At 43.2% G+C, this 22,391-nt stretch overlaps 2 protein-coding genes across 5 annotated transcripts; one reads left to right on the top strand and one right to left on the bottom strand.

Annotated features, from left to right (window-relative positions):
• Positions 1–513: 513 nt before the first annotated feature.
• On the top strand, positions 514–17,428 carry itpkcb (inositol-trisphosphate 3-kinase Cb). Of its 2 annotated transcripts, XM_062385388.1 has the most exons (8): positions 514–622; positions 2,719–4,033; positions 12,978–13,077; positions 13,600–13,813; positions 14,127–14,331; positions 14,679–14,780; positions 15,262–15,333; positions 15,492–17,428. In XM_062385388.1, the coding sequence occupies exons 2-8, from the start codon at positions 2,891–2,893 to the stop codon at positions 15,699–15,701; spliced, it is 2,046 nt and encodes a 681-aa protein (XP_062241372.1). In that variant the 5' UTR covers positions 514–622; positions 2,719–2,890; the 3' UTR covers positions 15,702–17,428. The 2 variants fall into 2 exon arrangements, with proteins under 2 accessions (XP_062241372.1, XP_062241371.1); XM_062385387.1 differs by lacking the exon at positions 514–622 and having other exon boundaries at positions 2,699–4,033.
• Positions 17,429–17,913: 485 nt separating this feature from the next.
• On the bottom strand, positions 17,914–22,241 carry actmap (actin maturation protease). 3 transcript variants are annotated; one of them, XM_062385389.1, is made up of 7 exons: positions 22,128–22,241; positions 21,750–21,974; positions 21,062–21,130; positions 20,823–20,947; positions 20,356–20,485; positions 19,748–19,818; positions 17,914–19,119 (listed from the first exon to the last, which is right to left on the bottom strand). In XM_062385389.1, exons 2-7 carry the CDS (start codon positions 21,923–21,925, stop codon positions 18,785–18,787), a joined length of 906 nt encoding a protein of 301 aa, XP_062241373.1. In that variant the 5' UTR covers positions 21,926–21,974; positions 22,128–22,241; the 3' UTR covers positions 17,914–18,784. The 3 variants fall into 3 exon arrangements, with proteins under 3 accessions (XP_062241373.1, XP_062241375.1, XP_062241374.1); XM_062385391.1 differs by having other exon boundaries at positions 21,750–21,938; XM_062385390.1 differs by having other exon boundaries at positions 21,750–21,938; positions 22,132–22,241.
• Positions 22,242–22,391: the final 150 nt, after the last annotated feature.

Raw genomic sequence — 22,391 nt, 5'->3', positions numbered from 1 at the left:
TAGAGAATCCACCTTTTAACTAATTGTGTTACCTAGACGTGGGCTGATTCCAGACTGCAGGACTTTACAGCTCCCCAAAAGTGAAGCCAACTGTTCTTGATCGCCCCCTAATGACTGGCTGCAGTATAGGTCAAAAGAGTTCCATGAGCAATAATTAGGTGATTCTAAGTTAAAGATTTGCACGTTCACATGTTAAGACAACTTTAAATACACTTCAATGGTGCAACTCGATGTAACAAATCACTGGGAGAATTTGAATTCATGGAGATGATAGCTGGTGGTTTTTCGTTTAAGTCACATTTTGTTTGATTGTAAGCTGGGATGTTCATTCCGATTATCATGTTAATCATCAGTCAGTTCAGCTTAAGGGGACGGTTAAAATGACTGTGACTCTGCCATGCACTGTTTGACATGCGTTATTTCCTCTTTCACGTCAACCATGCTTGTACAACAGAACTGCACACAACCACACACAAGCAGACACACTACACACATATACACACACACACACTAGCCACAGACACATCCCCCACACAGCCTGACAGTTAAAAACCATCCACATCCCTGTCAGCCGCTTACAGCTGCTTCACATGCACCAGAGCAGTAGCTCAGCTTCTGACTGGTAAGTTACTAACTAAATTATTCCTTTCCAGTTAATCAATTGATCATAACCTGAAATTAGAGCCAAGTGATATTTGATCAATCCTATAATGAAGTTTAGTAAAAGTAGCAATGCCGGACTAATACAAATACTCCAAATGATAAGGATTGTATTGGGTTTGAAACTTTTGTTGATGAAGTATAATTTACGTGGATACCCACTAGAGAGATAATGTACCTTATAATTATTGTATATGATTTATATTATATGTGTATTTATATTTGACACTTTTTATTTAAGTTTGTCAGATGTGGTGGTTCTGAGGTTGAGCTTGTTTGTTGGGTGTATGGAGTAAAGTCCTAAATTAGTTGTTGTTTGAATATGGTTGTGAGTTTTTTTTTTCTATGTGGGTAGTAAATATTGAGGAATCTAAAAAAAATCTTTAAAACAAGAAGAAGTATTAGCACCAAAATGTATCAAAAGTCCCTATTAGTGACATAATGAAAACGCATTTACTGTTATGTTACAATTTTTAGGTTTTGTAAAGTTTTGGCTGATTGAGGTGGATCAAGTTTGAACTGTAAATACATAGTAATATTTGTACCTGCTCTTGGCTTTTGGATGAAAAATCGCAAACTTCAAACATCTGTCAGATAAAGCGAACTGAAGTCAAAATGTCAACTCTTCGATAACAAATGTGTGCATTGAGTGATACAAAGTAACCAAAAGGGAGGTCAGACATTGAGTCAGTATGTGTGATTATTTCTGTGTGTGGCACATGATGAGCTGTTCTTTTCCATTGTTATCCTTCCTGTCTCGTTTCCTTTTTGTGAGAGTTCCGTCCTCACAGCAGTGAGCAGGGTGACTGCAGCCCTGTCACAGTAAAATACTCTGAATAACACACAGCGACTCACTGGTCTAATGTAGAATACTTAGAATATTTAGAGTTTTTCTAGGATACTGACTGCGTTTCTGAAATGTGTCTTTGTTGGGGGCTGTTATTTTGCAGCATATATTTAACTATTAAATAGGAACAAACATAGATGTTGAATCGTACATACTGTCTTTATTGGCTGTGTTTTTACAAGAGTTTAAAGTAACAATTATTTTCAATTGAGTGCTTTAGCACTGAGTAGTTTAGCACGATCATAATTTTCTTCAGCCCTTGAAATGTCTTTCATTTGTTTGACCAACAGTCTAAAAAGCCCAAAATATTTAATTTAGTGTTTTGCTTGAAAAAGGACTTAAAACAATTTATAAAAATGAAATTTAAATTACTATTGATCCAGTAGTCTAGTGACATGATCAGGCGATTAAAGTATTTTTCCACCCACTAAAAAATTACTTCTTATACTAAAGTGCAATTTAATACTAAATTATGATTATTATTGTTATTATATTGGGTTTTAAGACTGTATTTCCCCCCCAAAAAAAACTAAAGCCACACTTTGAAATCTGAGGACTTTTACTTCCCCCCCATTCTCTAGCATGTCCTTGCCCCAAAACGTATCATTTAACTGAAAAAATAAGTTGTAAAAGATAAACTAATAATAAAAAATAGTCCTGTTAAAATTAGCTGAAAATGGGTTTGAGTCAACAATTCTTCTATTGATTCATAACAACATGCAGATGCTTAGTTTCAAACAGAAACATGCTTTACGTTGACCATATTTAATTTGATATTCTATGAAACCAAACAACATTTCACATTCTGTATATCTACACTGGTGTCTACATGAAATTACTATAGTGATGGAAGAGTCTTGGCTTGGACAGGGGTGCAGTGTTCACACACAGGGGGCAGTATCACCCTGAATAACACTAATGAAACTGAGTCTTATCTCCCTGAAACTGTGAATCTCTTATTTCCCTGTAATCTTTAAGTCGTTCCTCGCGTCATGTTTTCCTCTGAGTAAACTTTCAGGGTCAGTTCAAGTGACTTGATCCTCACATGATTTCAGCTCTGATAACTCAGAGGTTAATTTAAACTGTGGAGCCATACAAACAATGAGGACAGTCAGTGTGAATAATGTAGTTTACGGTAAAGGAGTGGTCTGATTGCATTGTTATAATAGGGAGTTGAAGTGTTTACTAAATGATTCATGCTCTTCTCACAGATATGAACTCCTCTTACGTGGAGAGAACGGATCATGTTGATATTCCACAGAGGAAAATGGATTATATGACTAATGGCTGACTGCTCTGTGGGAGACTCGTTGGCTTCAAACATTTTCAAAATCCACTGGTGAAGGTGTGTCTGGCTACGCTGTTACTACTACGGCATGCGGGATGGGCCAAACGCGCTCGGATCTCTCGCGCAGCAGCAACGGCGGCGCCACCTCCGGAGCCAAGCGGGAAGCGGGCGAGACAAGCCAGCGAGTCCGTGTCCGCACGTCCAGGAGCGGGGAGAAGCGACGCGGGCACCGGTCGAACAGGAATCCGATGAAAAATAAAGTGCTGTCGTGTCTGGGAAGGAGAAAGCGAGACCAGACGGAGGCGGCGTTCGGTTGCGGAAACGGAGCCGAGGCAGCGACGCGCAGCGATCACAGGGTGGGAAAGTTGCCGAGGGACGAGGTCGTGTCGGCGGGTGGGGAGCACCGAGCGGCCCCGGGTTGTATCGAGGCACCGTCGGTCCTCGATGAGAAAGCCCGACACGTCGTGAGCGGAGAGCGGGCAGCGGCGGGCTCGCCCGATGCGTCAGACCCGGAGAGGCGGCCCGGTGAAGACAGCAGTGCGGGCGGAGAGGTTCAGAAATCCGTGCGGGAGGACAATGCCTCGGATCCCCCGGCGAGGGCCATGGAAGATCAGCCACTGGGGGGGAACCACCACGGTCGTTTTGTGTCTGGGGCTCGGGTGTTGACGGAGACAAGTGGGACCGCAGCCCCGCCGCTCACCTCTGACCTGGGCACCCTGTTTGGCTTTCCCCCGGATCCACCTTTGGATTCTGGACTTTCGCTAACGGAGGCTAAACTGACTAAAGACGACCGTAGCCCCGTGTCGTGTCCGCCCTTAGCGGCCGGCGACCAGAACAACTGCTGTGTGGTGGGAAGTGAGCCCCTCACGGACTCGGATCAGGGCCCCCTCACCCCCCAAGGATGCCCCAGTTTCCAGGGAACCATACCGACATTCATCATAACCAGGGACCCCAGTCCGGCCCGCTCCCAGGGGGGTCCCCCGGCCCTGCTGAGCTTCGCCACGGAGCTCAGCTCGAGTCTCGAGCCTCACGCCGACGCCGAGTCCCCCTGCTCCGACAGCGGCTGCGGGGGGTCCCCGGCCCTGATGCGCTCCCCGAGGAAGCTTTCCAACTCATCCTCCCTGTGCCTGTCCTCCGCGTCTTCCTTCGAGGAGTCCGAGGACGACTTCACCGGCAGCGACATCGAGTCCAGCCTGTCTCCGGCCCGGTCTATGTGCAGCCCGGACGATGGGACCGTGGTGAGTGTCTTCTCCACATGTCTTTATCACAACTCTTCATCATTAACAGTCACAAGCAGCTTCACTTAAAAGTCATACACTGATCTGACTGCCTAATAGTAAATGTGAATATTATAGTTGAGTGATGATCATTCCTCACCTGAAGTTACACACACACACAAACTTTACTTCACTATCCTCACATCTTGTTGGCTTCGATGTGTCGTCAGATCCATAAACAGATAAAGAGTTTTATGGACTTGGGTAGAACCCAATATTAAGTAGGAATATATCAAAAATATCAATGATTCCTAAGATGTTGTTATCAAACAACCAAATGCAACTATCAAGTTCTCTCCTCCCCCACTTCTCAGAGGACACATGCAGGTCAACACTTGCATCCTGTCCCAGCTTTAGCCCCAGGTACAGGTCACCAGACAGGTCACTGTACAGGTCATTAAGACGCACACGTGCATTTCCAGATTTACTTCATACCAAATTATGTTGCACCACAACCCACACATCAATCAGTGAATACACAGATGTCACGTCATTGGTCAAGTCACCCGGCGGAAGTGCGGTCGGCAACTATGTCATAGTTTTATTTTAAGATTCCCATAATATTTTAGAATATAGGGCAAGATGGTGAATGTCCCTTTTACGTTTTAAGATCTTTAAGCACAATTTAAGTCACCAACTAACAGTAGATGTTAGCGAGTGAAATAGGGAAACATCTTCAGTTTTGTGTGCCTTAGCGTCTGTAGGTGTCTCTGCCTTTTAATCACAAGACACCCTCGTCTAGTGCAGGCCCACCACAGGTTGATCAGACCTGGGTGCATGTCTCTAACATCCTGGGGCCCAGTGGGGATCTTTCCTCCTGATCCAGATCCATTGGTTGCACTGTTCTGCAGTGTGTATGTGTGATGTTTATGTTATTGTTGTTCAGGGCTTGTCAGTTGATCCCAAGATCTTTGAGCAACCTGATGTTGGATGTTTTAATGAAACCCCTGCAGCCCACCTCCACAGGGCAAACTATTGCTTTCCAGCCACGTTGCTCGGCTTCAAATGCCATGTCTGCATACTGCAGCCTGTTCCTCTCATCCGCTTCATCAACATCATACTGTGAAGTATAGATGATGCGGGTGTTGGACCACGAGTATCAGGTCTGGTCTCAGGGTGCTGGTGACAATATGTGATAGGACTGTAAGCCGTCAGAATGGCAGTCAGTGAAGTGCAAACACATAAACATGCCTGAATTTTTTCATAGAGATCCACAAATTATTCTCCATGAAATCAATGAAAGCATTTAATAGACAGTTAATCTCGCAGTGTTAAAGAAAGTAGAGGATCTAGATCCATACCAAAATTAAAAGAATTCTTCTCTGATCCAAGTCGCATCTCTTCACCAACCTCTGTGCTAGTTTTTGCGTTATCCTGCTCACTCAACAGACCATCAAACATACGCTGAAGATAACACAACCTCCTTGGTGGAAGTAATCCAGTTTATCACTCGGCTTGTGTCTCATGTGGTTTTGGTGGACGTCTGTTTATTTTAAATTACATTTTAACCAAAGCTGAACAAAGAGTTTTGAGACAATTTTGGGCTCTGATAAGCTCAGCCGTCGGTCTGACTGTCTCACCACCTCTCTCAATGCATGTCTGTGTGATTTGTCATCCCATGGCATGGTTGCTACCTCAGCACTGTACAGCTAATTCCCAATTAAGCCGCAGAAATGCTATCAGAGCGATCTAGAAGTTCAGTTTACTGCCCCAGTCAGAGGTTGAAGGTTTTCTTCTCCTCGGGGCACGAGGTGCAGTTTAAAGTTTCCATGTAGGAAGTCGCCGATGACTCAGAAAGCTTTGATGCGCTGTGACAAGAAATGCTTGGAATGAGACAAGGCCTTACAGCAGAGTGTGTCCTCTAGAGACCGCCCCACCTCTCTTCTCCACAGGGTGGGAATCCTGAAAGTCCAGGTTCTGTTCGGGCCTGAAGATGTTCAGCTGGATATTCACACTGTGCTGCACTAATCCTAGAATCTGGGCAGGGACTGTACTCACGCAAATCGTTTAATGATCTAGCCCCAGTCAGTTTTCCATAGAAGACGTTCCAACCTCGCCTGGTGACTTTTCGTCTTTTTCTCCAGAGGCAAAGACAAAAGACGTGTCACAGAGAAACACACTTAACTCTCCGACAGCTGCTCCAGACTCTGCCGTGTCTATGATCACGTCGAGGTGGAGGGAGGCCACTGAGCCACGGCTGATATCTGATCTGTTGCTGTTTGTCGTCTTTTAAAGCGAGTGTATCAAAGTGAAACATCCAACGTCAACGTTTCAGTTTCTCAGAGGTATCGCATATCTACAAGATCAGGCTGGCACAATCCTAACTGCCACAACACACAGCACAAGAAACCACAAAAGAGAGAGAGACACACACTTTACTTCGCCATCTGCATATCGTGTTGGCTTTGTAAGTGTATATAACACATAAGCGATTGTAAAAAATGCACGGTTATAGCTGAAATGTGTCCGTACAACAGTTTAAAACACAAATATATTCTGTGAACATTAATATGCAACAGAGGAGTAGCAGATCCTTACTTTGGAGAAGCTGGAACCAGAGCATATTTGGAATTTTAGCTTAAAAAAAGCAATAAAAATTAACTAATTAATTATCAAAACCGCTGCTTAATATTTTCCTTTCAGTTCAATCGGATAATACAAGCACTGCACAGCTTGTGATAGGTCAATATGAATTAGGTGTGGGTGTTAGTCTTCCTATTTGAGTAACATCATTTCCTTTTTCCACTTCTGTAATGTCGGATCTTTTCTTTATTGCAGCTGTTGAAAATTCACTATGAAGTTTTGGGAAAACTTATGTCGTGTACACATTTTTCCACATGGCAGCCTCAATTGATTCGGCTCCCAGTGTCGGTAATGATAATCTGAATCAGCATGTCCTGGGTCAGTGTAATTTCCTGGCTCTTACAGCGACGGACAGGAAATGAGCAACCTGAGGAGTTGCACTCGAGCTGTTGCAACTGACATGATGACGGTCGACTGCGGTTTCTGATAAGAGCCACTTTTTTAATGGGCACGTCGTGTCCCTTTTCAGAGTTGTGTAAGAGCTCTGTTGTCAGTTTTACAGTAATTAATCGAAGGAGGGTGTGTGCGTGTGTGTGTGTGTGTGTGTGTTGTTGTTGGCTTTTGAAGGCTGGGGCCATGCTGTCAGCTCCCAACCAAACCAGTTACATTTTGTACGCTCGGTGACGTGAGCAGATACTTGCTCACACATGCATGCTCAGGCACACAAACGCAGCGATGCCTTTTTGCATTCAGAGGCGAGTGTGTGTCATGGAAAATTGGGCTGAAAGTAGAACCGGTTGCTAGGTGACGTCTTTGCCATATATGGTACTTTTTTTTCTCTCTCTCTCCTCGTCTTGCTCTCTCATTCTCACACACAGTATCTACTCTGTCCCTGACATTTGACTTTTATTAGATGCAAATTCCTGAGGACGTCTACCCGGCCAAACAATGCACATATTATTTATATCTAATCAAAGTAGATTACTTCAGTCAAACTTTCTACACCCCCCCCCCCCCCACACACACACACACTCAGCCTTATACAAAAGATTTATATTTTCCCCTGAGACATCATGACACATGCGGCGGAACAGAAAACAAGAGGAAAATCAAGGTGAGCTGGCAGATGAGGTGGAATGAATGGAAGAGAGGCATACGAAAACAAACTGAGTTTGAACACGCAGCCTACACGTGAAGATTGTTTTTGTTTATACACGCTTATTCAAATGAGCATCAATTGCAGACATGTTTTCCATTGTACTCGTTGTTCAAAGTCCCACACAAAATCCATGATATAAAGTTAATTAGGAAAACAAATACACTCTATACACTTTTGAATCCATTTCTATTTTATACACTCACTATCTGATATTTACAATCTACTGTCTTTGTCTTCAATAAAAATCAATATCACCCAAACACAAGTAGCAAACTATTGTCAACACACAGCAGCTCCCTCTTCATTTGGTTTACAAATGAGGACGCGGGGAAAATTCAAATGCTTTAAAGCAACGGTACATGTAGAAAAATAATCCGTTACAAACAGGAACAATTTATTCAGATCATCACTTAACTAAACACAAGGAAGAGTCATCATTACTCACCCGTGCATCCATGTGTAAGCAGCAAACAAAGCTGAAAACAAGGGCGGTTTGGTGAAGTCTAACCGATTTATTGATCAGCTGATACATCAGCCGAAAGCCTGTCACATATGTTGATATTGGCATTTATGTTTGCTGGCTGATAGATCAATATCAGAAAGGTTTTTACCCCTTAATATCGACATGGCCCTGAAAAATCCTTATCTGTATAGCTTTTGCTTTTAGATTCACGATTGACTGGGTTTCATATTATAACACACAACTGGTCTGAAGCCCAATGTAGTTGAATTCTTCGTTCTGCTGTGAGATATAACAAACACTTACTTGATTATGAAAGTTGCTGAGTAGCTTGAATAATCAACCATTTGTTTCAGCACTAAAATATAGAACATAAGTACACATTCAAGTACCAATACAACCAGTAGTATATCAACACCATTAAAAATAACAAAAGGTGTCTTTTATCTGAATCAGTTTTTTTAAAGTGCCACCTTGTGAATGTTCAGTGGACCACCACAGCTGATCTGCCTGAACTGAAGTGAGAGGAAAGGGATGTGGTTGAATATCAACTGCTTTTCAGGAAAGAGCTCTGACACTACCTGAAAACACCCTTCGTGTACATGTAGTCACTCCTGTAGCAGATGATAGTCGTTTGACAGGTTCTGCTTACACACACACACACACACACACACACACACACACACACACACACACACACACACACACACACACACACACACACACACACACACACACACACACACACACACACACACACACACACACACACACACACACACACACACACACACACACACACCTCTGCTTGTAGGTTACATACTACTTAGGAATTCGTCATGCAGGCAGAAGGAGATGTGGCACTGAGAGCGTATATGGGCAGGCCTGTTGTCCCAACCCAAGTAGAAGAGACAGGAAGGAGAGGACAAAGGTTGGACAGAGGCGAAAAGGAAGACGCCTCCTGTGCCCTTGGGGTGAAAAGGTGAATGGTTTAAGGGAGGAAGTAAAAGGAAAGGGAAATAGTTGAAGCAGGCAGATGTTGAAAGAGGGAGAGAGAGATGACAGCTTCAGGTCTGTAGGTACATCGATATGCTTGATTGAGAAAGTGTTACGAGAGGAAGGGAGGAGGGACAAGATGTCGAAACAGGACAACAATTGAATTGACAAAAAGAGGTTGCAGAGATGGAGATGGGCTCAGTGTGAGACGGGAGGATTACTAACCAGGCAACACAAGCCCTTCGTTTACAAAAGGGCTTTGCAGAGCGACTGGCTGACGCCGAACAACAGGAATAAGGCAGCACCTTAGCCAGGAGCTCAGTTAAATAGATGAGGATGAAGGATCTGGGCCCGGCAGGGAGGCACATGTCCTCGGGGGTGCTCGTCTTGGGAGACCCTGCTCTGATGATGCGGAGTGTTTTGTTCTGGCTGCGTTCTGGCTTCGTCTCCAGGGCAGTGAGCGCCGGTGTCAGCGCCTGCCTCCTCACACACTGTTACTCTGTCTGCCAGGTAAGAAACAGAAAACTGCAAAGTTACCCAGAGCAGAATTTAAATTCAGATCAAACCCCAGAGAGTCCATTGTAACTGCCAACACATGAGCTGAAGGGAGATTACGTCAGATACGATTGACAGATTTTATTATTGTGTATATCTGTGTGTGTGCGTGTGTGTATTTGTGCATGCTTGTGTGTATGGAGTGAGTTTCTGAACGTTTCTCATTTCAGAGGACTGTTAAAGGGTGAAGACTTGTATAATGAGTGTCCTCACTGAGACAGGAGTGTGACTGTGAGTGTCTGTGTGTGTCTTCATGATGATTATGGGAAACATTCCAGGCATTCCGACCTCAACATCAAGGAAAGGTCTGAAAGCAACCGGCAGGATGGGAGTGTGATGACAGGAACGAGAAAAGGAATGAAAGCTGACGTTTGATTGAGAGAACGTGGTGATGAACAAAGAGTCGAGTCCCATTTGAATGACGGCACGTCAAATTAAAAGCAACAGTGGAAAGGAAATAACTTTAGGAAGCGATTTATCAACGATTTATCACAGAGTGATTGAACAAATCTCTATGCTATGTGGTGGACACGGTGAAGGTTGGACTGTGTGGGACAGCTCCTTCTGTTTAAACTTAAAGAACAGTTCTTAATTTTTTTAATTTGTTCTCATTACATTAGTAGCATTAGGGGCATTAGCTGTGGCTGTGACAGGTAACATTAGACATTTGACCCCACAGCAGCAACACATTAACCCGTCAGCTTGAAGCAATTAGAGAGAAAGCGTGATGGGTAGTAGATAAACGAAGAGGAAGAAAGAAGAGAGGCTGCAGATTTGGGTGTCTGCTGCACCTCCCTCTCCAACCCCCCCCCCCCCCCCCCCGGCTTTCATCTGTCACGGAGGGCTTCTTTAGACGAGGACAGGTGCTGCTAGCATTAGTTAGATTAAAAGATATGAATGTTAGTATGGTCTAATCTGGGTAAACAGGGTGTACATATGTTATTTCAAATGATCGGTTATTAGAGCTAATGTGCTGATTTTACTCTGGGGCTGGCAGGAAAATGTGAGAATGTCCAAAGCAACTGACTTGGACTGATCTGTCTGAAAGCTGCTTCAAATTGAATAAAAGCAAAATAAAAACTCAGAAAGCAGCAGATTGGCTCACTGGGAAACTGAGTTTGAGATGTTTTAGCTAACAGATGTTGATTATTTCTGATGATAGACATACAGGTCTAAAAACAACATTTCCTCACAGTCTTATTCTTTTCACAATGACCAATGTGAACTTGTTTACCAGTGCCCACTCGTTCTCTCTTAAACACTCCTATGTTTTGTTGTGTTGTGTTGTGAACCTTGCATAACAGGTTCATAAATATCCCTGACAGCAGCACTTTGGAGGCTGGCAACAGTTTTACTGTACTGACCGGGTGGAGCGTCTGCAGCTTGTTGTGTTTTACAGTGGTTAAGATTGGCGGGGAGGTTTGTTAAAGAGGATAAGTGGAGCGATGGGATTTCTGCTTCGGCTTACAGAACATTTCAGCATCCCAAGAGTTTAACCAACCACTTTACCACCCAACCTACCTACCTACCTGCCTCCCTCCCTCACCTGCCTAACCTCCCTACCTAGCCCCCTTAACCTCCCTGGTTGAAGTAATTAGACCATTAAAAGGTAAATAAATGAACATACAACAGAAGCAGCACATCGCGGTTTTCACCCTGAGCCGAGCCAACGCTGGTCACCTAAGCAAAAAAAAGATTTGCGGAAAAATGAAATGAACTACAGAATGTCCAGTAGGATTTCCAGTGTTACGTTTACCAAAATAACTGTTGCTCAATCCTAGTGGACACGTTTGTGCTGCTGGGACGTGGGTCAAAATGTGAATCTGCTTCGATTAGTCAAACATGTCGAAATGAGCGAGAGGATTTTTCGCCATGTTGTAAATTGCGCGCTTCCCTTTGGAGAAACACAGTCGCTGTGCACAGGTTTCATCAGCGATCTTTGACCTGAGGTGGTGGAGGGTGTGTTGGGGTCACGTGTTCGGTCTAAAACTTTCCAGAAGTGACTTTCATTACACGCTCGCCTCTTGCGTCCTGACACTGACCGCGTTTAACCCATTAGGCCCCCCCCCCCCCCCCCCCCTAATGTTCCGCAAGTTTCCCAGTTTTCTGGACATTTTCTATCTGGACACATTTTTAAACTGAGATAAGAAGATTATTGAAAAAGGAGCTTTCAGGACCTTTTTAAATCTTGGGGTTTCAAAACCTCTCTCCATAAGTTCTCTCTTCCTCTGTGGTAAACACACACACTCACAGTTTGTGTTGCGTGTATAACTCTTGCAGTGAGACTGTTTTATTGTGACAGAGTTTGAACGGAGCAGCTGTGGGAAGAATGCGAGAGAGGAGAGCAGAGATAGGCCGATATGTAAACATGGCAGAGATATGCTGCTCACAGATGCTATTTAGTTATAAAGGGATTAATTTCTGAGTATAGCTTCTTGTCTATGCGTTACATTACTCATAATAACCAGTTCTGTCTCCGTCACGTCTACATCCGTTTTTTTAATCATGTATTTCTGTTATTACATTTTACTTTATATTGTACAAACATTTAAGGAAGTCTTAAAAGAGAGGTTGGAAATTGAGAAGCCAAGAGGAAATATTGAGTGATATTGTTTGACTGTGGACAAAGTCCATTACAATGCAACACATTCATATCTTAAACTGGCTGTCCCGTTTGTTGTGATTTCCCACACACACACGCTTTAATCAATCGATGTTATGTTCCTCTCAGATTGCTTACGTCAAGGCCCCTGTTGCACACTGTCCTTGCTCTGGTGTTTCCCAACACAGATAAATGTTATACACACACACACACACAAACACACACAAACATACACAAACACACACACAGAGAGTTTCAGACAGTACTGGTCTGTTTTTACGACACCACAGAAATGTCTCTGGTAAATGTTTTATGAATGGGCTTTGTGCACCTGGGTGCATAACCTTGGTAGCAGGGGAGGATCTGTCCAATGTCTACTGATGTGTGTGTGTGTCGGGTTGGGGGGGGGGGGGGTGTATGTGTATAACACAGGGTGTGGTTCCCTTTAATGAATAATCACTATTGGCCTTTGTATGTAGCTCTGTGCTCTCTTTCACAGGAACATAAACCCCCACGTCGGTCAGTCCGTGCGTCTGATTCTTTGTTTATGTGACCACCTGCTCCGTTTCAACGGGAGGATGACGTTCTTTGTGGTTTTTGTGTTTTCCAGAATAGGTCCTGGCAGAAGCTGAAGACGATGGTTCACTGGTCCCCCTTCGTCGTGTCTTTCAAGAAGCGTTACCCGTGGGTGCAGCTCGCCGGCCATGCAGGTAGAAATAAATACAGAGTGTATAAATCTCCGAATAATACGTATACATGTTTATTCTTCGGCCTCATTATTCAAAGAAATGTTTTTTTGTGGAAAAATGAGAAGATCAAGCAGCTCACATGTTTTTGTTAAATATAACGTTAAATCTAACAGCCATGTAACTTAGCATAGCATAAAGATTGGAAACAGATGCAATCAGCACCTATAAAGCCCACTCATTATCACATCATACCTTGTTTGTTAATCTGTGTAATGTATAATGACGAGTAGTGGTGTCTAAGATCTGGAGCTGAACCAAAATGTAATTGTTTTTTCTTTGGGTCATGCCCCACCCCTCCACAAAAGTTCATGGAAATCAGTGGAGCAGTTTTTGCATGATCCCGCTAACTAACAAAAAAACAAACAACGGAGACATAACATAAACATGAGAAAAGTATCAATCTCCTCATCTCATTCCAACGGGTGTATTTCCCAGAATGTCAACCAACTCTTTTTTTAACCGCTCACTCCGTCTCTTCTCAAGGTAACTTCCAGGCGGGGGAGTATGGACGCTTGTTGAAGCGATACTGTGAGTGTGAGCAGCAGAGTCTCCAGCAGCTGATGAAGGACACTCTGCGGCCATATGTGCCCGGCTACTACGGTGTGGTGCAGCGAGATGAGCAGGACTACAACCTGATGGACGACCTGCTGGCTGACTTCGACTCGCCCTCCATCATGGACTGTAAGATGGGCAGCAGGTAAGAACATGTTGTGCTATAATAAGAGTTTATCAGGGCTTATCTTATGTTTTTGGAGGTAAATTGATCCTTAAAAATGAACCTTTACACATATAAGGGCCTTAACACGGGTTACTCCCACCTCGCCACCGGACCTTGCAATAACAGTAGCTGTATATTCTTCATCAGCAAAGTAGTTTACAGGATTTAGAGGAGTTTGCACTTTAAGGACATAAAATCATGCAGCAAAAAAGTTAATGAGATGAAATAAAATATAAACATACATTCTAAGTGATTCATTTGAGAAATGAAATATCAACCCTTTACTTTTTAGGACGTACTTGGAGGAGGAGCTGATAAAAGCCAGAGAGCGTCCACGTCTGAGGAAGGACATGTACGAGAAGATGGTGGCGGTGGACCCCGGGGCCCCCACAGAGCAGGAGAGGGCCCAGCAGGCCGTCATCAAGCCCAGATACATGCAGTGGAGGGAGACGCTCAGCTCCACGGCCACCATGGGATTCCGCATCGAAGGCATTAAGGTCAGAGGTCACAGCGGAACACACACGGCACTGTGAACACTCAAGTCAGTGTTACCACATAGAACAAATAGTTTGTAAACCAATCAGTGGGAGCAAATATTTATCAGTTTGTTCACTGGATAGACCACACACACACACACACACACACACACATACATACATACACATACACACATTCACATACACACACACACACACTGAAGGGAAAATGCTATCCACAGCAGTTGGCTGCAGCACTGTCGCTGTAGTTTAACCACAACTCAAGAACATGCATGTGTTTGTTGTTTGAGGAAGATGTCAGAGAAGAATGAGAATAACAGTCTGATGTGTCTTCTCTTTCCCTACAGAGGGCTGACGGAACATGTAACACCAACTTTAAGAAGACGAAGCACAGGGAGCAGGTGATGCAGGCCCTCAGAGACTTTGTCGACGGCAACACTCAGACTCTGGTGAGTCGCAAGTTCACTGGCAGTTTTTGTAAATGCTAAATATTTATAAAGTCTAGAATATAGATTTAAAAACAAAACACGATGAAAACAGATATTGTGAGCTGTGTGATTTTAATCTCATTCCAATTTTCTTTTTTTATAATGTTAAAGAGTTTCCCTGAAATGGTTCCACTGAATATTCTAAAGTTCTTATAATCAAAAAGGGGAATAATTTGATGTTTATTTTAACTAATTTCAAAATCCTAGATACATTTTGTGTTATACCAATGATGCAATAGCCTCTTCCCTTCTTGGGATTTCATGACACGCCTAATTTACTCATACATACATCTGCTTCAGGTATAAACAAACAAATTATTAAATAAATGAATAGGTGAAAAGAGAAGATTTGTACACCAATAAGGAAAAAAGGAAACTCGAAAGAAGTCTTCATGTTCTCACTGTCTCATACCCTAAATATCTTTATTCTCCCTTTTCTTAGAAACTCTACCTGCAGCGGCTGGAGGAGCTCCGCTCGGCCCTCGAGAAGTCGCTCTTCTTCAGGACTCACGAGGTGAGACAAACTGACACACAACTCGGTTTCCATGGTTCCTGAACAAATCCTGTTGGCCGACTTTTCAGATCTGTGATATCTTAGTGTCATTAGCTCCTGTGTGTAATTGCTCAGACGCCTCAAGTGTCACCAGTCTCACCGGTTTCTCTCCGTCACAGATCGTGGGCAGCTCCCTGCTGTTTGTGCACGATGCCTCTGGGAAGGCCCGGGTGTGGATGATCGACTTCGGGAAGACGGTCCCCCTGCCCGACCCTCAGACCCTGGACCACAGGACCCCCTGGTTGGAGGGCAACAGGGAGGACGGCTACCTGTGGGGACTGGACAACCTCATTGACATTTTTAGCAGCATGCTCCCTCAGACGCCTTGAAAGGGAGAACAGGAGACTGGAATGAAAGATTGATCCCAATCCAAAAGGTGGAAGATTATGCACGATCAAGGGAATCTGAAAACTGACAGAGGAAAGATTAGAAGAGTATTTCAAGACCCCCTTTATGATCCCAGTGTCTCTATCCACATGGACCTGTTAAAGAAGAGGAGGGCAAACAAGAACAGGATTTCTATTGCAAAGTGGAACATGCTAAAAGCCAATGTCATGCAACAAGCTCAATCTGGGGAGGAGGAGGGGGGGAGAATTGACACTTCCTGCTAAGACACACTGAACATGACTCATCTCCCTCCTCACCAGCTCCCCCTGCTGGTTGGAGTTGCACAGAGCGCTCAGTTTTATCCTTTTTTTTTTTTAAACGCAGCTTTGGAGGAGTTTGGTAACGGGGAGCTTTATTATTGTCATGGGCCACTTTTGATGTGTAAACACTAAAACACTGGTCAGACCACGTGTTAACTAACTCGGTGTGTAAATACGACTTTATTTAAACCTTTTTTTTGGCCTTGGTATAACCTCTTTACCTTGTACGGTTTCTGTGCCTGGCATTTCGTGAAGCACGAGCTGTTTGATCATTCCAGTGCAGTGGACTCCTTCTGTTTCTCTTCCAAAGAGTTCAACCCAAGTATAAACTGATTTGCATCTAATCCCAACGTTTAACTTCTAGTAGAAACTCATAACTTCTTATTTGGACTTTTGTGTGATTATGCAGTGAAAGATGTTTTTTTTGTACAATATAATCAGCTTGGCAGCCATGTTTGTTGGGAATTTGTTGCACTATGGATCCTCACAAAGCCATTGAACAAATCGAGCAGTGCCTCTGTGCGTCTTAAAGTGGGAAGCAGCAGTCGAGTACTGGGTTTACAGCCGTTTAATGTGGATTTAATATCTCACCCCTTGATTCTCTCTGATCAGTGTCCTTTTTCTTTTTTTATGGAAAAGTCAAGCGACGACGTTGAGGGTGAAATGAAACTGGAATTACCTGATTTAAACTGATCAGACTTTTCATGGGGTTTCACTTATGCGGCGAGTTCCCACGCGATCATGAAACTGGGAAATTTGAAAGTGTCTTATGATGCAAAGGACAATGTGTTATTGAGTATCAGTTTAAAACACAAAGATGTTGTAAACCTCATTTTGCTAAACTCAACAGGAGGTTTGTGGGTTTGGATTTGTGTACACAAGATCAAGAGTTTACAACATTTGTTATGGTTGATCATACAATCCTTGACTGGAATGCAGCAGGTTGGTGAACATAGCGTTCTTCAGTCTTCCAGACAGAATTCGACTGTGTCACTCTGCACTGCGAGTGTATGTATGTGTGTGTGTGTGTGCGTGCGTGTGTGAAAGTGAGTGCATGTGTATCTCCATGGAGGCGGTTGACTTGGCACACAAATTGTCTACGAGTGTTGCAAATGTTTAGACTTCATGAAATTGGAATTTAAATTCAGAGTTTTTCCATCTCTGCTAAACAAACGTACAGGGAGAGAGGAGGACTAATGTTTACAAAGTGTTTATATTTCTTTACCCACAAATCCTCTATATTTGTAAAAATGGCAAACTGTCAGCTTTTCAAACTGGGTGCTGCTCTATCGGAAAGAAAACTGGATTCATAGCCACATTTTGTATCTTTTGAAGACGGCGTGTTTTGAAAGTTGTCCATCCCTGCTTTGTCCAGAAGGTTGTGGATTGCAATAAACTGGAAATTTGAACGTTTGTTTTTGTTTTCACTGTCGCACACAACACAACTCACATGGCTCTTAAAATATCGATCCTATATGGACTTCAGTGTATAACTATAATTTCCCTCATTTTGCAAAAACATGTACAGGTAAGTGGTGGATTGAGATGAAAAAATATGAAAGCAAAATGTCACTGAGTAGAGCGCAAACCTCTGATAAGGCCCCACTGTCTCCTCATGAAACCATGTTTAGATTCACTAGATCCATATTCTAATTTAGATCTGAGCCAAATGTCACACATTCATAAAAATCTGTTCATAAAAGAATTATCCTCTGACAAATCAAAGAAAATATAGAAACTCCAATCACACAATGTTATAGATCCAGATCTGCACAAACATGTTATGGGTTCTTCCCTGGGTCATGCCCCATTACTTAATACAATGTCAATGGAATTCAGTTCTGGAGTTTTTATGTAATCTTGCCAACACACAAACACAGATAAAAACAAAACCTCCTACATGAAACTATTTATTGTATAAACACCACATTCACTCTGTGATGATTTCATCATGTTGTAAACCTGCCACACAAAAATGTTATCTCCATAAACACAGCAGCAGTTTCTTAGTTTGAATTCAGTTGTTCTGGTCTATGGGTGTGTAACAAGTCTTTTCACATTATATGTAATTTATAATTGTGATTAAAATACTCATATTCTATCCACTTGCATTGTTATAATTTCACATGTATTTGGGAGGTCTACTTGAACAGCTTTACATGCTGTCATGTTTAAAACACATGTTATTTATCTCATATCGTTCAGCTACATTATTTTGTAACTAGTTAACCAAAGTCTGCACCACTGTGATCTTTGCGTTGCGTAATTAATATAATGTCATGTGCTATTCATAAATAATGGACACCATGTTTACACCACAGGCACTTCATACGGAGATCATGATCAGATTTTTTGCTTAACATTAATGAGGTAACACAGGGTTAATGTGTTCTTAGGGATAAACAGCATTTCAAGAGCCTCTCATTCATCATAATATTACTTATAATTTACCCACATTTTCTACTGAGGCCTTTTACGATAAGAGAAATCTCCCTGAGGTTTGTTTCAATAGCATTTTGCTCTAAATGTTCTCATAGCACCCGTCACTAGAAGACTCAACAACCAGGCTGCATCAGTATTTGGCCAAATACAGTTACTTTACAGTGTGAAACTCAGCTTTAAAGCATTTTTCACAGCCCTGTAAATTAACTGTAGGAATAAGAATCCACTGTGATGCCCCTCAGCTTCTCACTATAACTTTAAATAGTTCCCTGCATGTTCTCAATTGCCGTTTACATCCATGATTCAAACAGCAGCAACACTTATTAGTGCTCCTGTGTCCTCGTGTGCAGCAGCACCGCCTGTCCAGCCAGCCCGGCCTCCACGTCCCCGCTAGGAACCACATACCGGCTCCCGTCCCCGGCTCTCTGAGGGTCCATCGTCCTCAGTTGCTCGTTGCTCCGAGCCACACTGTCCAGGCTCCACAGCTGGTAGCGCAGGCTCTTACCCTGCTTAGCCATGACGTAAACCTCTCTGAGCCCCGTGCTGCGGACAGGACAAGGGGAACTGGTGTCGCTGGGCAGGTGAAGCCAGGGAAGACTGGGATCAGGCTGGGCGCCACTACTGCTCACACTCCCCTGATCCAACCCGAGGAGAACTCCTGGAAAGAAAGGAATCTGTAAGTGTGAGCGACATGGAGCCCTGAGGGGAAGATTAACAGTAAAACCAGGTTTACATCTGTAAATCTGACATATTCTCAGGATATTCAGTCTCATTAAGGGAAACGTATCCCTCCAGAGACAGCCACAATCAGTCCACCAAGTAGATGGCCAATTGAATTTTCACATAATGACATAGAATGAATCTAATTAAATTGGTTAAAAATCCAAGGTCAGCTCTTTTTCCATTAAAGGATCTGCACAGTATTTCAGTCGGTGTATGTTCTTTTAAATATATAAATAAATTACAATTTATATTCTCTTTGTCACCAAAAACATTTAAATAATATACCGATTATCTTGTCTTCCTATGAAACAAATTACTAGGATCTATTGTATGTTGCATCATATACGTTCTCACCTATGACCGAATTTTCAGCAGCAATAATAACACAAATAATCTTCACATCACTCAAAGTGGAATCTGAACCTGCAATGTCAGAAATTGCAAGTACAGCGCAGGAACTTAGATCAGCTCCAAACCAGCTTCACCATAGAAGAGTCCGCCTGGTTTTTCTGGACCACCTTTAAAAAGCGTCCCACTGGTGAATGAGCGATATCCAGTCTTACCTGAGGCGACGGCCCAGTGCGCCCTGTGGCCACTGCGCTGGCACGGCTCGTGGTTGTAGTCCTCGTCGTATCTGCACTTCCTGTCAAAGACTTTTACAGTATGATCGGTTCTCATAACAGAGACAGCACAGCCTGGTTGACATGGATATGGATCTTATATGGATAAATCAGCCTATTGTAATTCTTAACATAGAGAAAAACACTTTTTTGTGAATTAAATCATTATGTAAGGAAGTGTGACCGAGAAAGATGCTAAACGTAAAAGAAAATTGTAAGTTTCTCTCTACTGGCGACACCCTCTATTCAACTGTGAAAACACTTTGTTGTTCATTATCAGCTGAGATGAACACAAAGCCACACAGGCTGCAGTGTTTTTCTTCAAATGCTGGCTTTCGGCAAAATGGAGACTTCTTGCTCTGCTCGTGAATGAATAATTACATGGGAGGGAGATATTAGGGGGATCCCACTGGCTGCCTACATTCTCCCACTGTCTTGCTAATCCATAACCTAGTAGAAAAACACTGAGGCCGCCACTTAGCAGCCGATTTGAGTCAGCTGCTCGTCCATCAGCAGTAAAAGACTTTTGGTTTCCTTTGGGTTCAGGATACGGGAGGAGAACGGGCTGTCTCCCCCACAGATGTGTGACGACAGCTGCAGCATTGTCGCCACTCAAACCTCCAGACAGCAGCTCGGCCTTACAGCCGCAAACCTCTTCTGCCAGGAGGGCCATGTTGTTGGCTGGCAAAACAAAAGCCTTAATGAGAACATTCAATAGAACCATACAGCTGGAAACTCAGCACAGAGTGAGAGTGTAAATATGTGAATAAGTGAATCACCATGAAAACAAACCTAGCCCTCAACATCCTACATCTCGCCCTTTCAGCTAAATGTCATATTTGCTCTTCTAGTGACACCTAGGGATTCCTTGGTATTTATTTAGCCTTTGAGAGGAATCAGGGCTTTGTCAAGTGCTCCGAGATGAAAGGAACACACCCCTCTTTACTCTTGTTTCACACTCTCATTTTGTTCAAACAAACTGGACCAAAAAAAAACACTTTACACGTTATCATGTTACCTGAAAACATTTCACCCTGCGCTGTGTATCCTCTGCTCAGTGCCGTCTGAACCACAGCCTCCATGTCGACACTGAGCCGTGGCTGACGCAGGTGAGCAGCCATCCACAAAGCCACCAGACCACACCTGGAAGGTAAATGGTTGAAGTCACACCTGGGTTAATATGTCCCTATTATATATAAACACTGAAGCGTTCAGGTGAGACTAATAACATAATGGTCTGATTGTACTCCCACTCACTGAGGACCATCCTGGATGAGAGAAGGCACGTATGTGTTCACCAGGATCCACTGCAGGTCCTTCCTAAAACTGAAGCCAAGATCATCATGTAACATCAACAAACACTTTCCCATTAGAACGACTGTGTCCTCATACTTTCCGAAGTCTAAAAGCTTATTTAGAACAAATGCTCAGTCTGTTAGAGTCTAGTTCAACAGCCCACATATAAATATTTTTGGTGTAGTTCATGTTTACTTCATGGTGGCTGCGTGTTTCGACACATCTACCAGTCTTATGTAAGAAAGTGGGATGGACAAAATATTAGGAAACACTTTTCAATTTGTTAGCATCGGCGTCTGTTATTTGGCAGGCTTACGCTATAATTAATCACTGTGACACTTGGTGTAAGGATGTGATAAGAGTCAATGAGATGGATCCAGATAGGGCATTTCTCAACACTTTGGTTTATTTCTCACAGAATTCATAGAAAAGAAGATAACTTAGTATAAAGTGGAGAGTAAAATGCCAGAAGGGTGAATTAAGTTCAGGGCCGGTTAATGGACTCAGGGAGGAACGTGTTATGTATTCGTCTTTGCTCAGATTAACTTGTATCAGTTTATGTGATGTTTAACCAGATTCCAGACAATGAGACCAGAGCAATCAGATGTTCAATGGGACACGTGCAGTGTTTCCTCCCAGTGACTCTCACCTGCTGTCCCTCTGGCTGAGCAGGGAGCAGGCCTCAGTGTGGTCTCCCTCCACTGGACTCCTGCTGCTGGCTATGGTCTGATACAGCTTCTTCTTCCTATCTGCTGGGGCTGGAGGAGGAGGAGGTGGTGGAGGAAGAGGAGGAGGAGGAGGTGACAGGGCGCACTCCACTGACATGTCCGTACTGGTCCTTCCAAATGAAGCCACGTATGAAGTAAGGGGATAACTTTGCAAGAAGCAGGAAGTGGCAGCAGCTGTTAAAAACCCTCCATACAAACTCAAGCTAACTCTGACAGGTCAGCTAACAGCTCGGATGCTAACAACAAACATAACCTCTCCTGTAAAACTGATCGATCCGTGATTAACTTTTGATATTCACCTACTTCTGCTCCTCAAACCACCGCAGCTACTCAGGGATCAGACCCGGTGTTTAGTGTCTTTGTGTCCGAGCAGCTTCTACCTCCTGGTTCTGTCCATATTAGTCTCACTTCTTCGTCTTCATCACCGAAGGAAAACACGCTCATACCGCCCCCTAGTGTATCTTCTGAGTTTAGACCATAAAGAAGTTTATTGTTTGGCTTTCACCCATTTTACTCAATTTATATTTGTAAAGAATGTTCTATATTTTGATAATAATCCAATA

This window comes from Platichthys flesus, chromosome 4, assembly GCF_949316205.1.
Source record: "Platichthys flesus chromosome 4, fPlaFle2.1, whole genome shotgun sequence".
NCBI classification, from domain to species: Eukaryota; Metazoa; Chordata; class Actinopteri; order Pleuronectiformes; family Pleuronectidae; genus Platichthys; species Platichthys flesus.
This window is presented reverse-complemented; position numbering and strand designations above follow the sequence as displayed.

What these genes read in the sequence shown, in the direction of transcription:
- itpkcb (XM_062385388.1), top strand. Translation starts at nt 2,891, where the DNA reads ATGGGCCAAACGCGCTCGGATCTCTCGCGCAGCAGCAACGGCGGCGCC. An exon ending in GCAGCTCGCCGGCCATGCAG is followed by an intron (nt 13,078 to 13,599) that starts GTAGAAATAAAT and finishes TCTCTTCTCAAG; the next exon opens with GTAACTTCCAGGCGGGGGAG. An exon ending in TCCGCATCGAAGGCATTAAG is followed by an intron (nt 14,332 to 14,678) that starts GTCAGAGGTCAC and finishes CTTTCCCTACAG; the next exon opens with AGGGCTGACGGAACATGTAA.
- actmap (XM_062385389.1), bottom strand. Translation starts at nt 21,925, where the DNA reads ATGTCAGTGGAGTGCGCCCTGTCACCTCCTCCTCCTCCTCTTCCTCCA. An exon ending in CTCAGCCAGAGGGACAGCAG is followed by an intron (nt 21,131 to 21,749) that starts GTGAGAGTCACT and finishes TCTTGGCTTCAG; the next exon opens with TTTTAGGAAGGACCTGCAGT. An exon ending in CTCATCCAGGATGGTCCTCA is followed by an intron (nt 20,948 to 21,061) that starts GTGAGTGGGAGT and finishes TTTACCTTCCAG; the next exon opens with GTGTGGTCTGGTGGCTTTGT.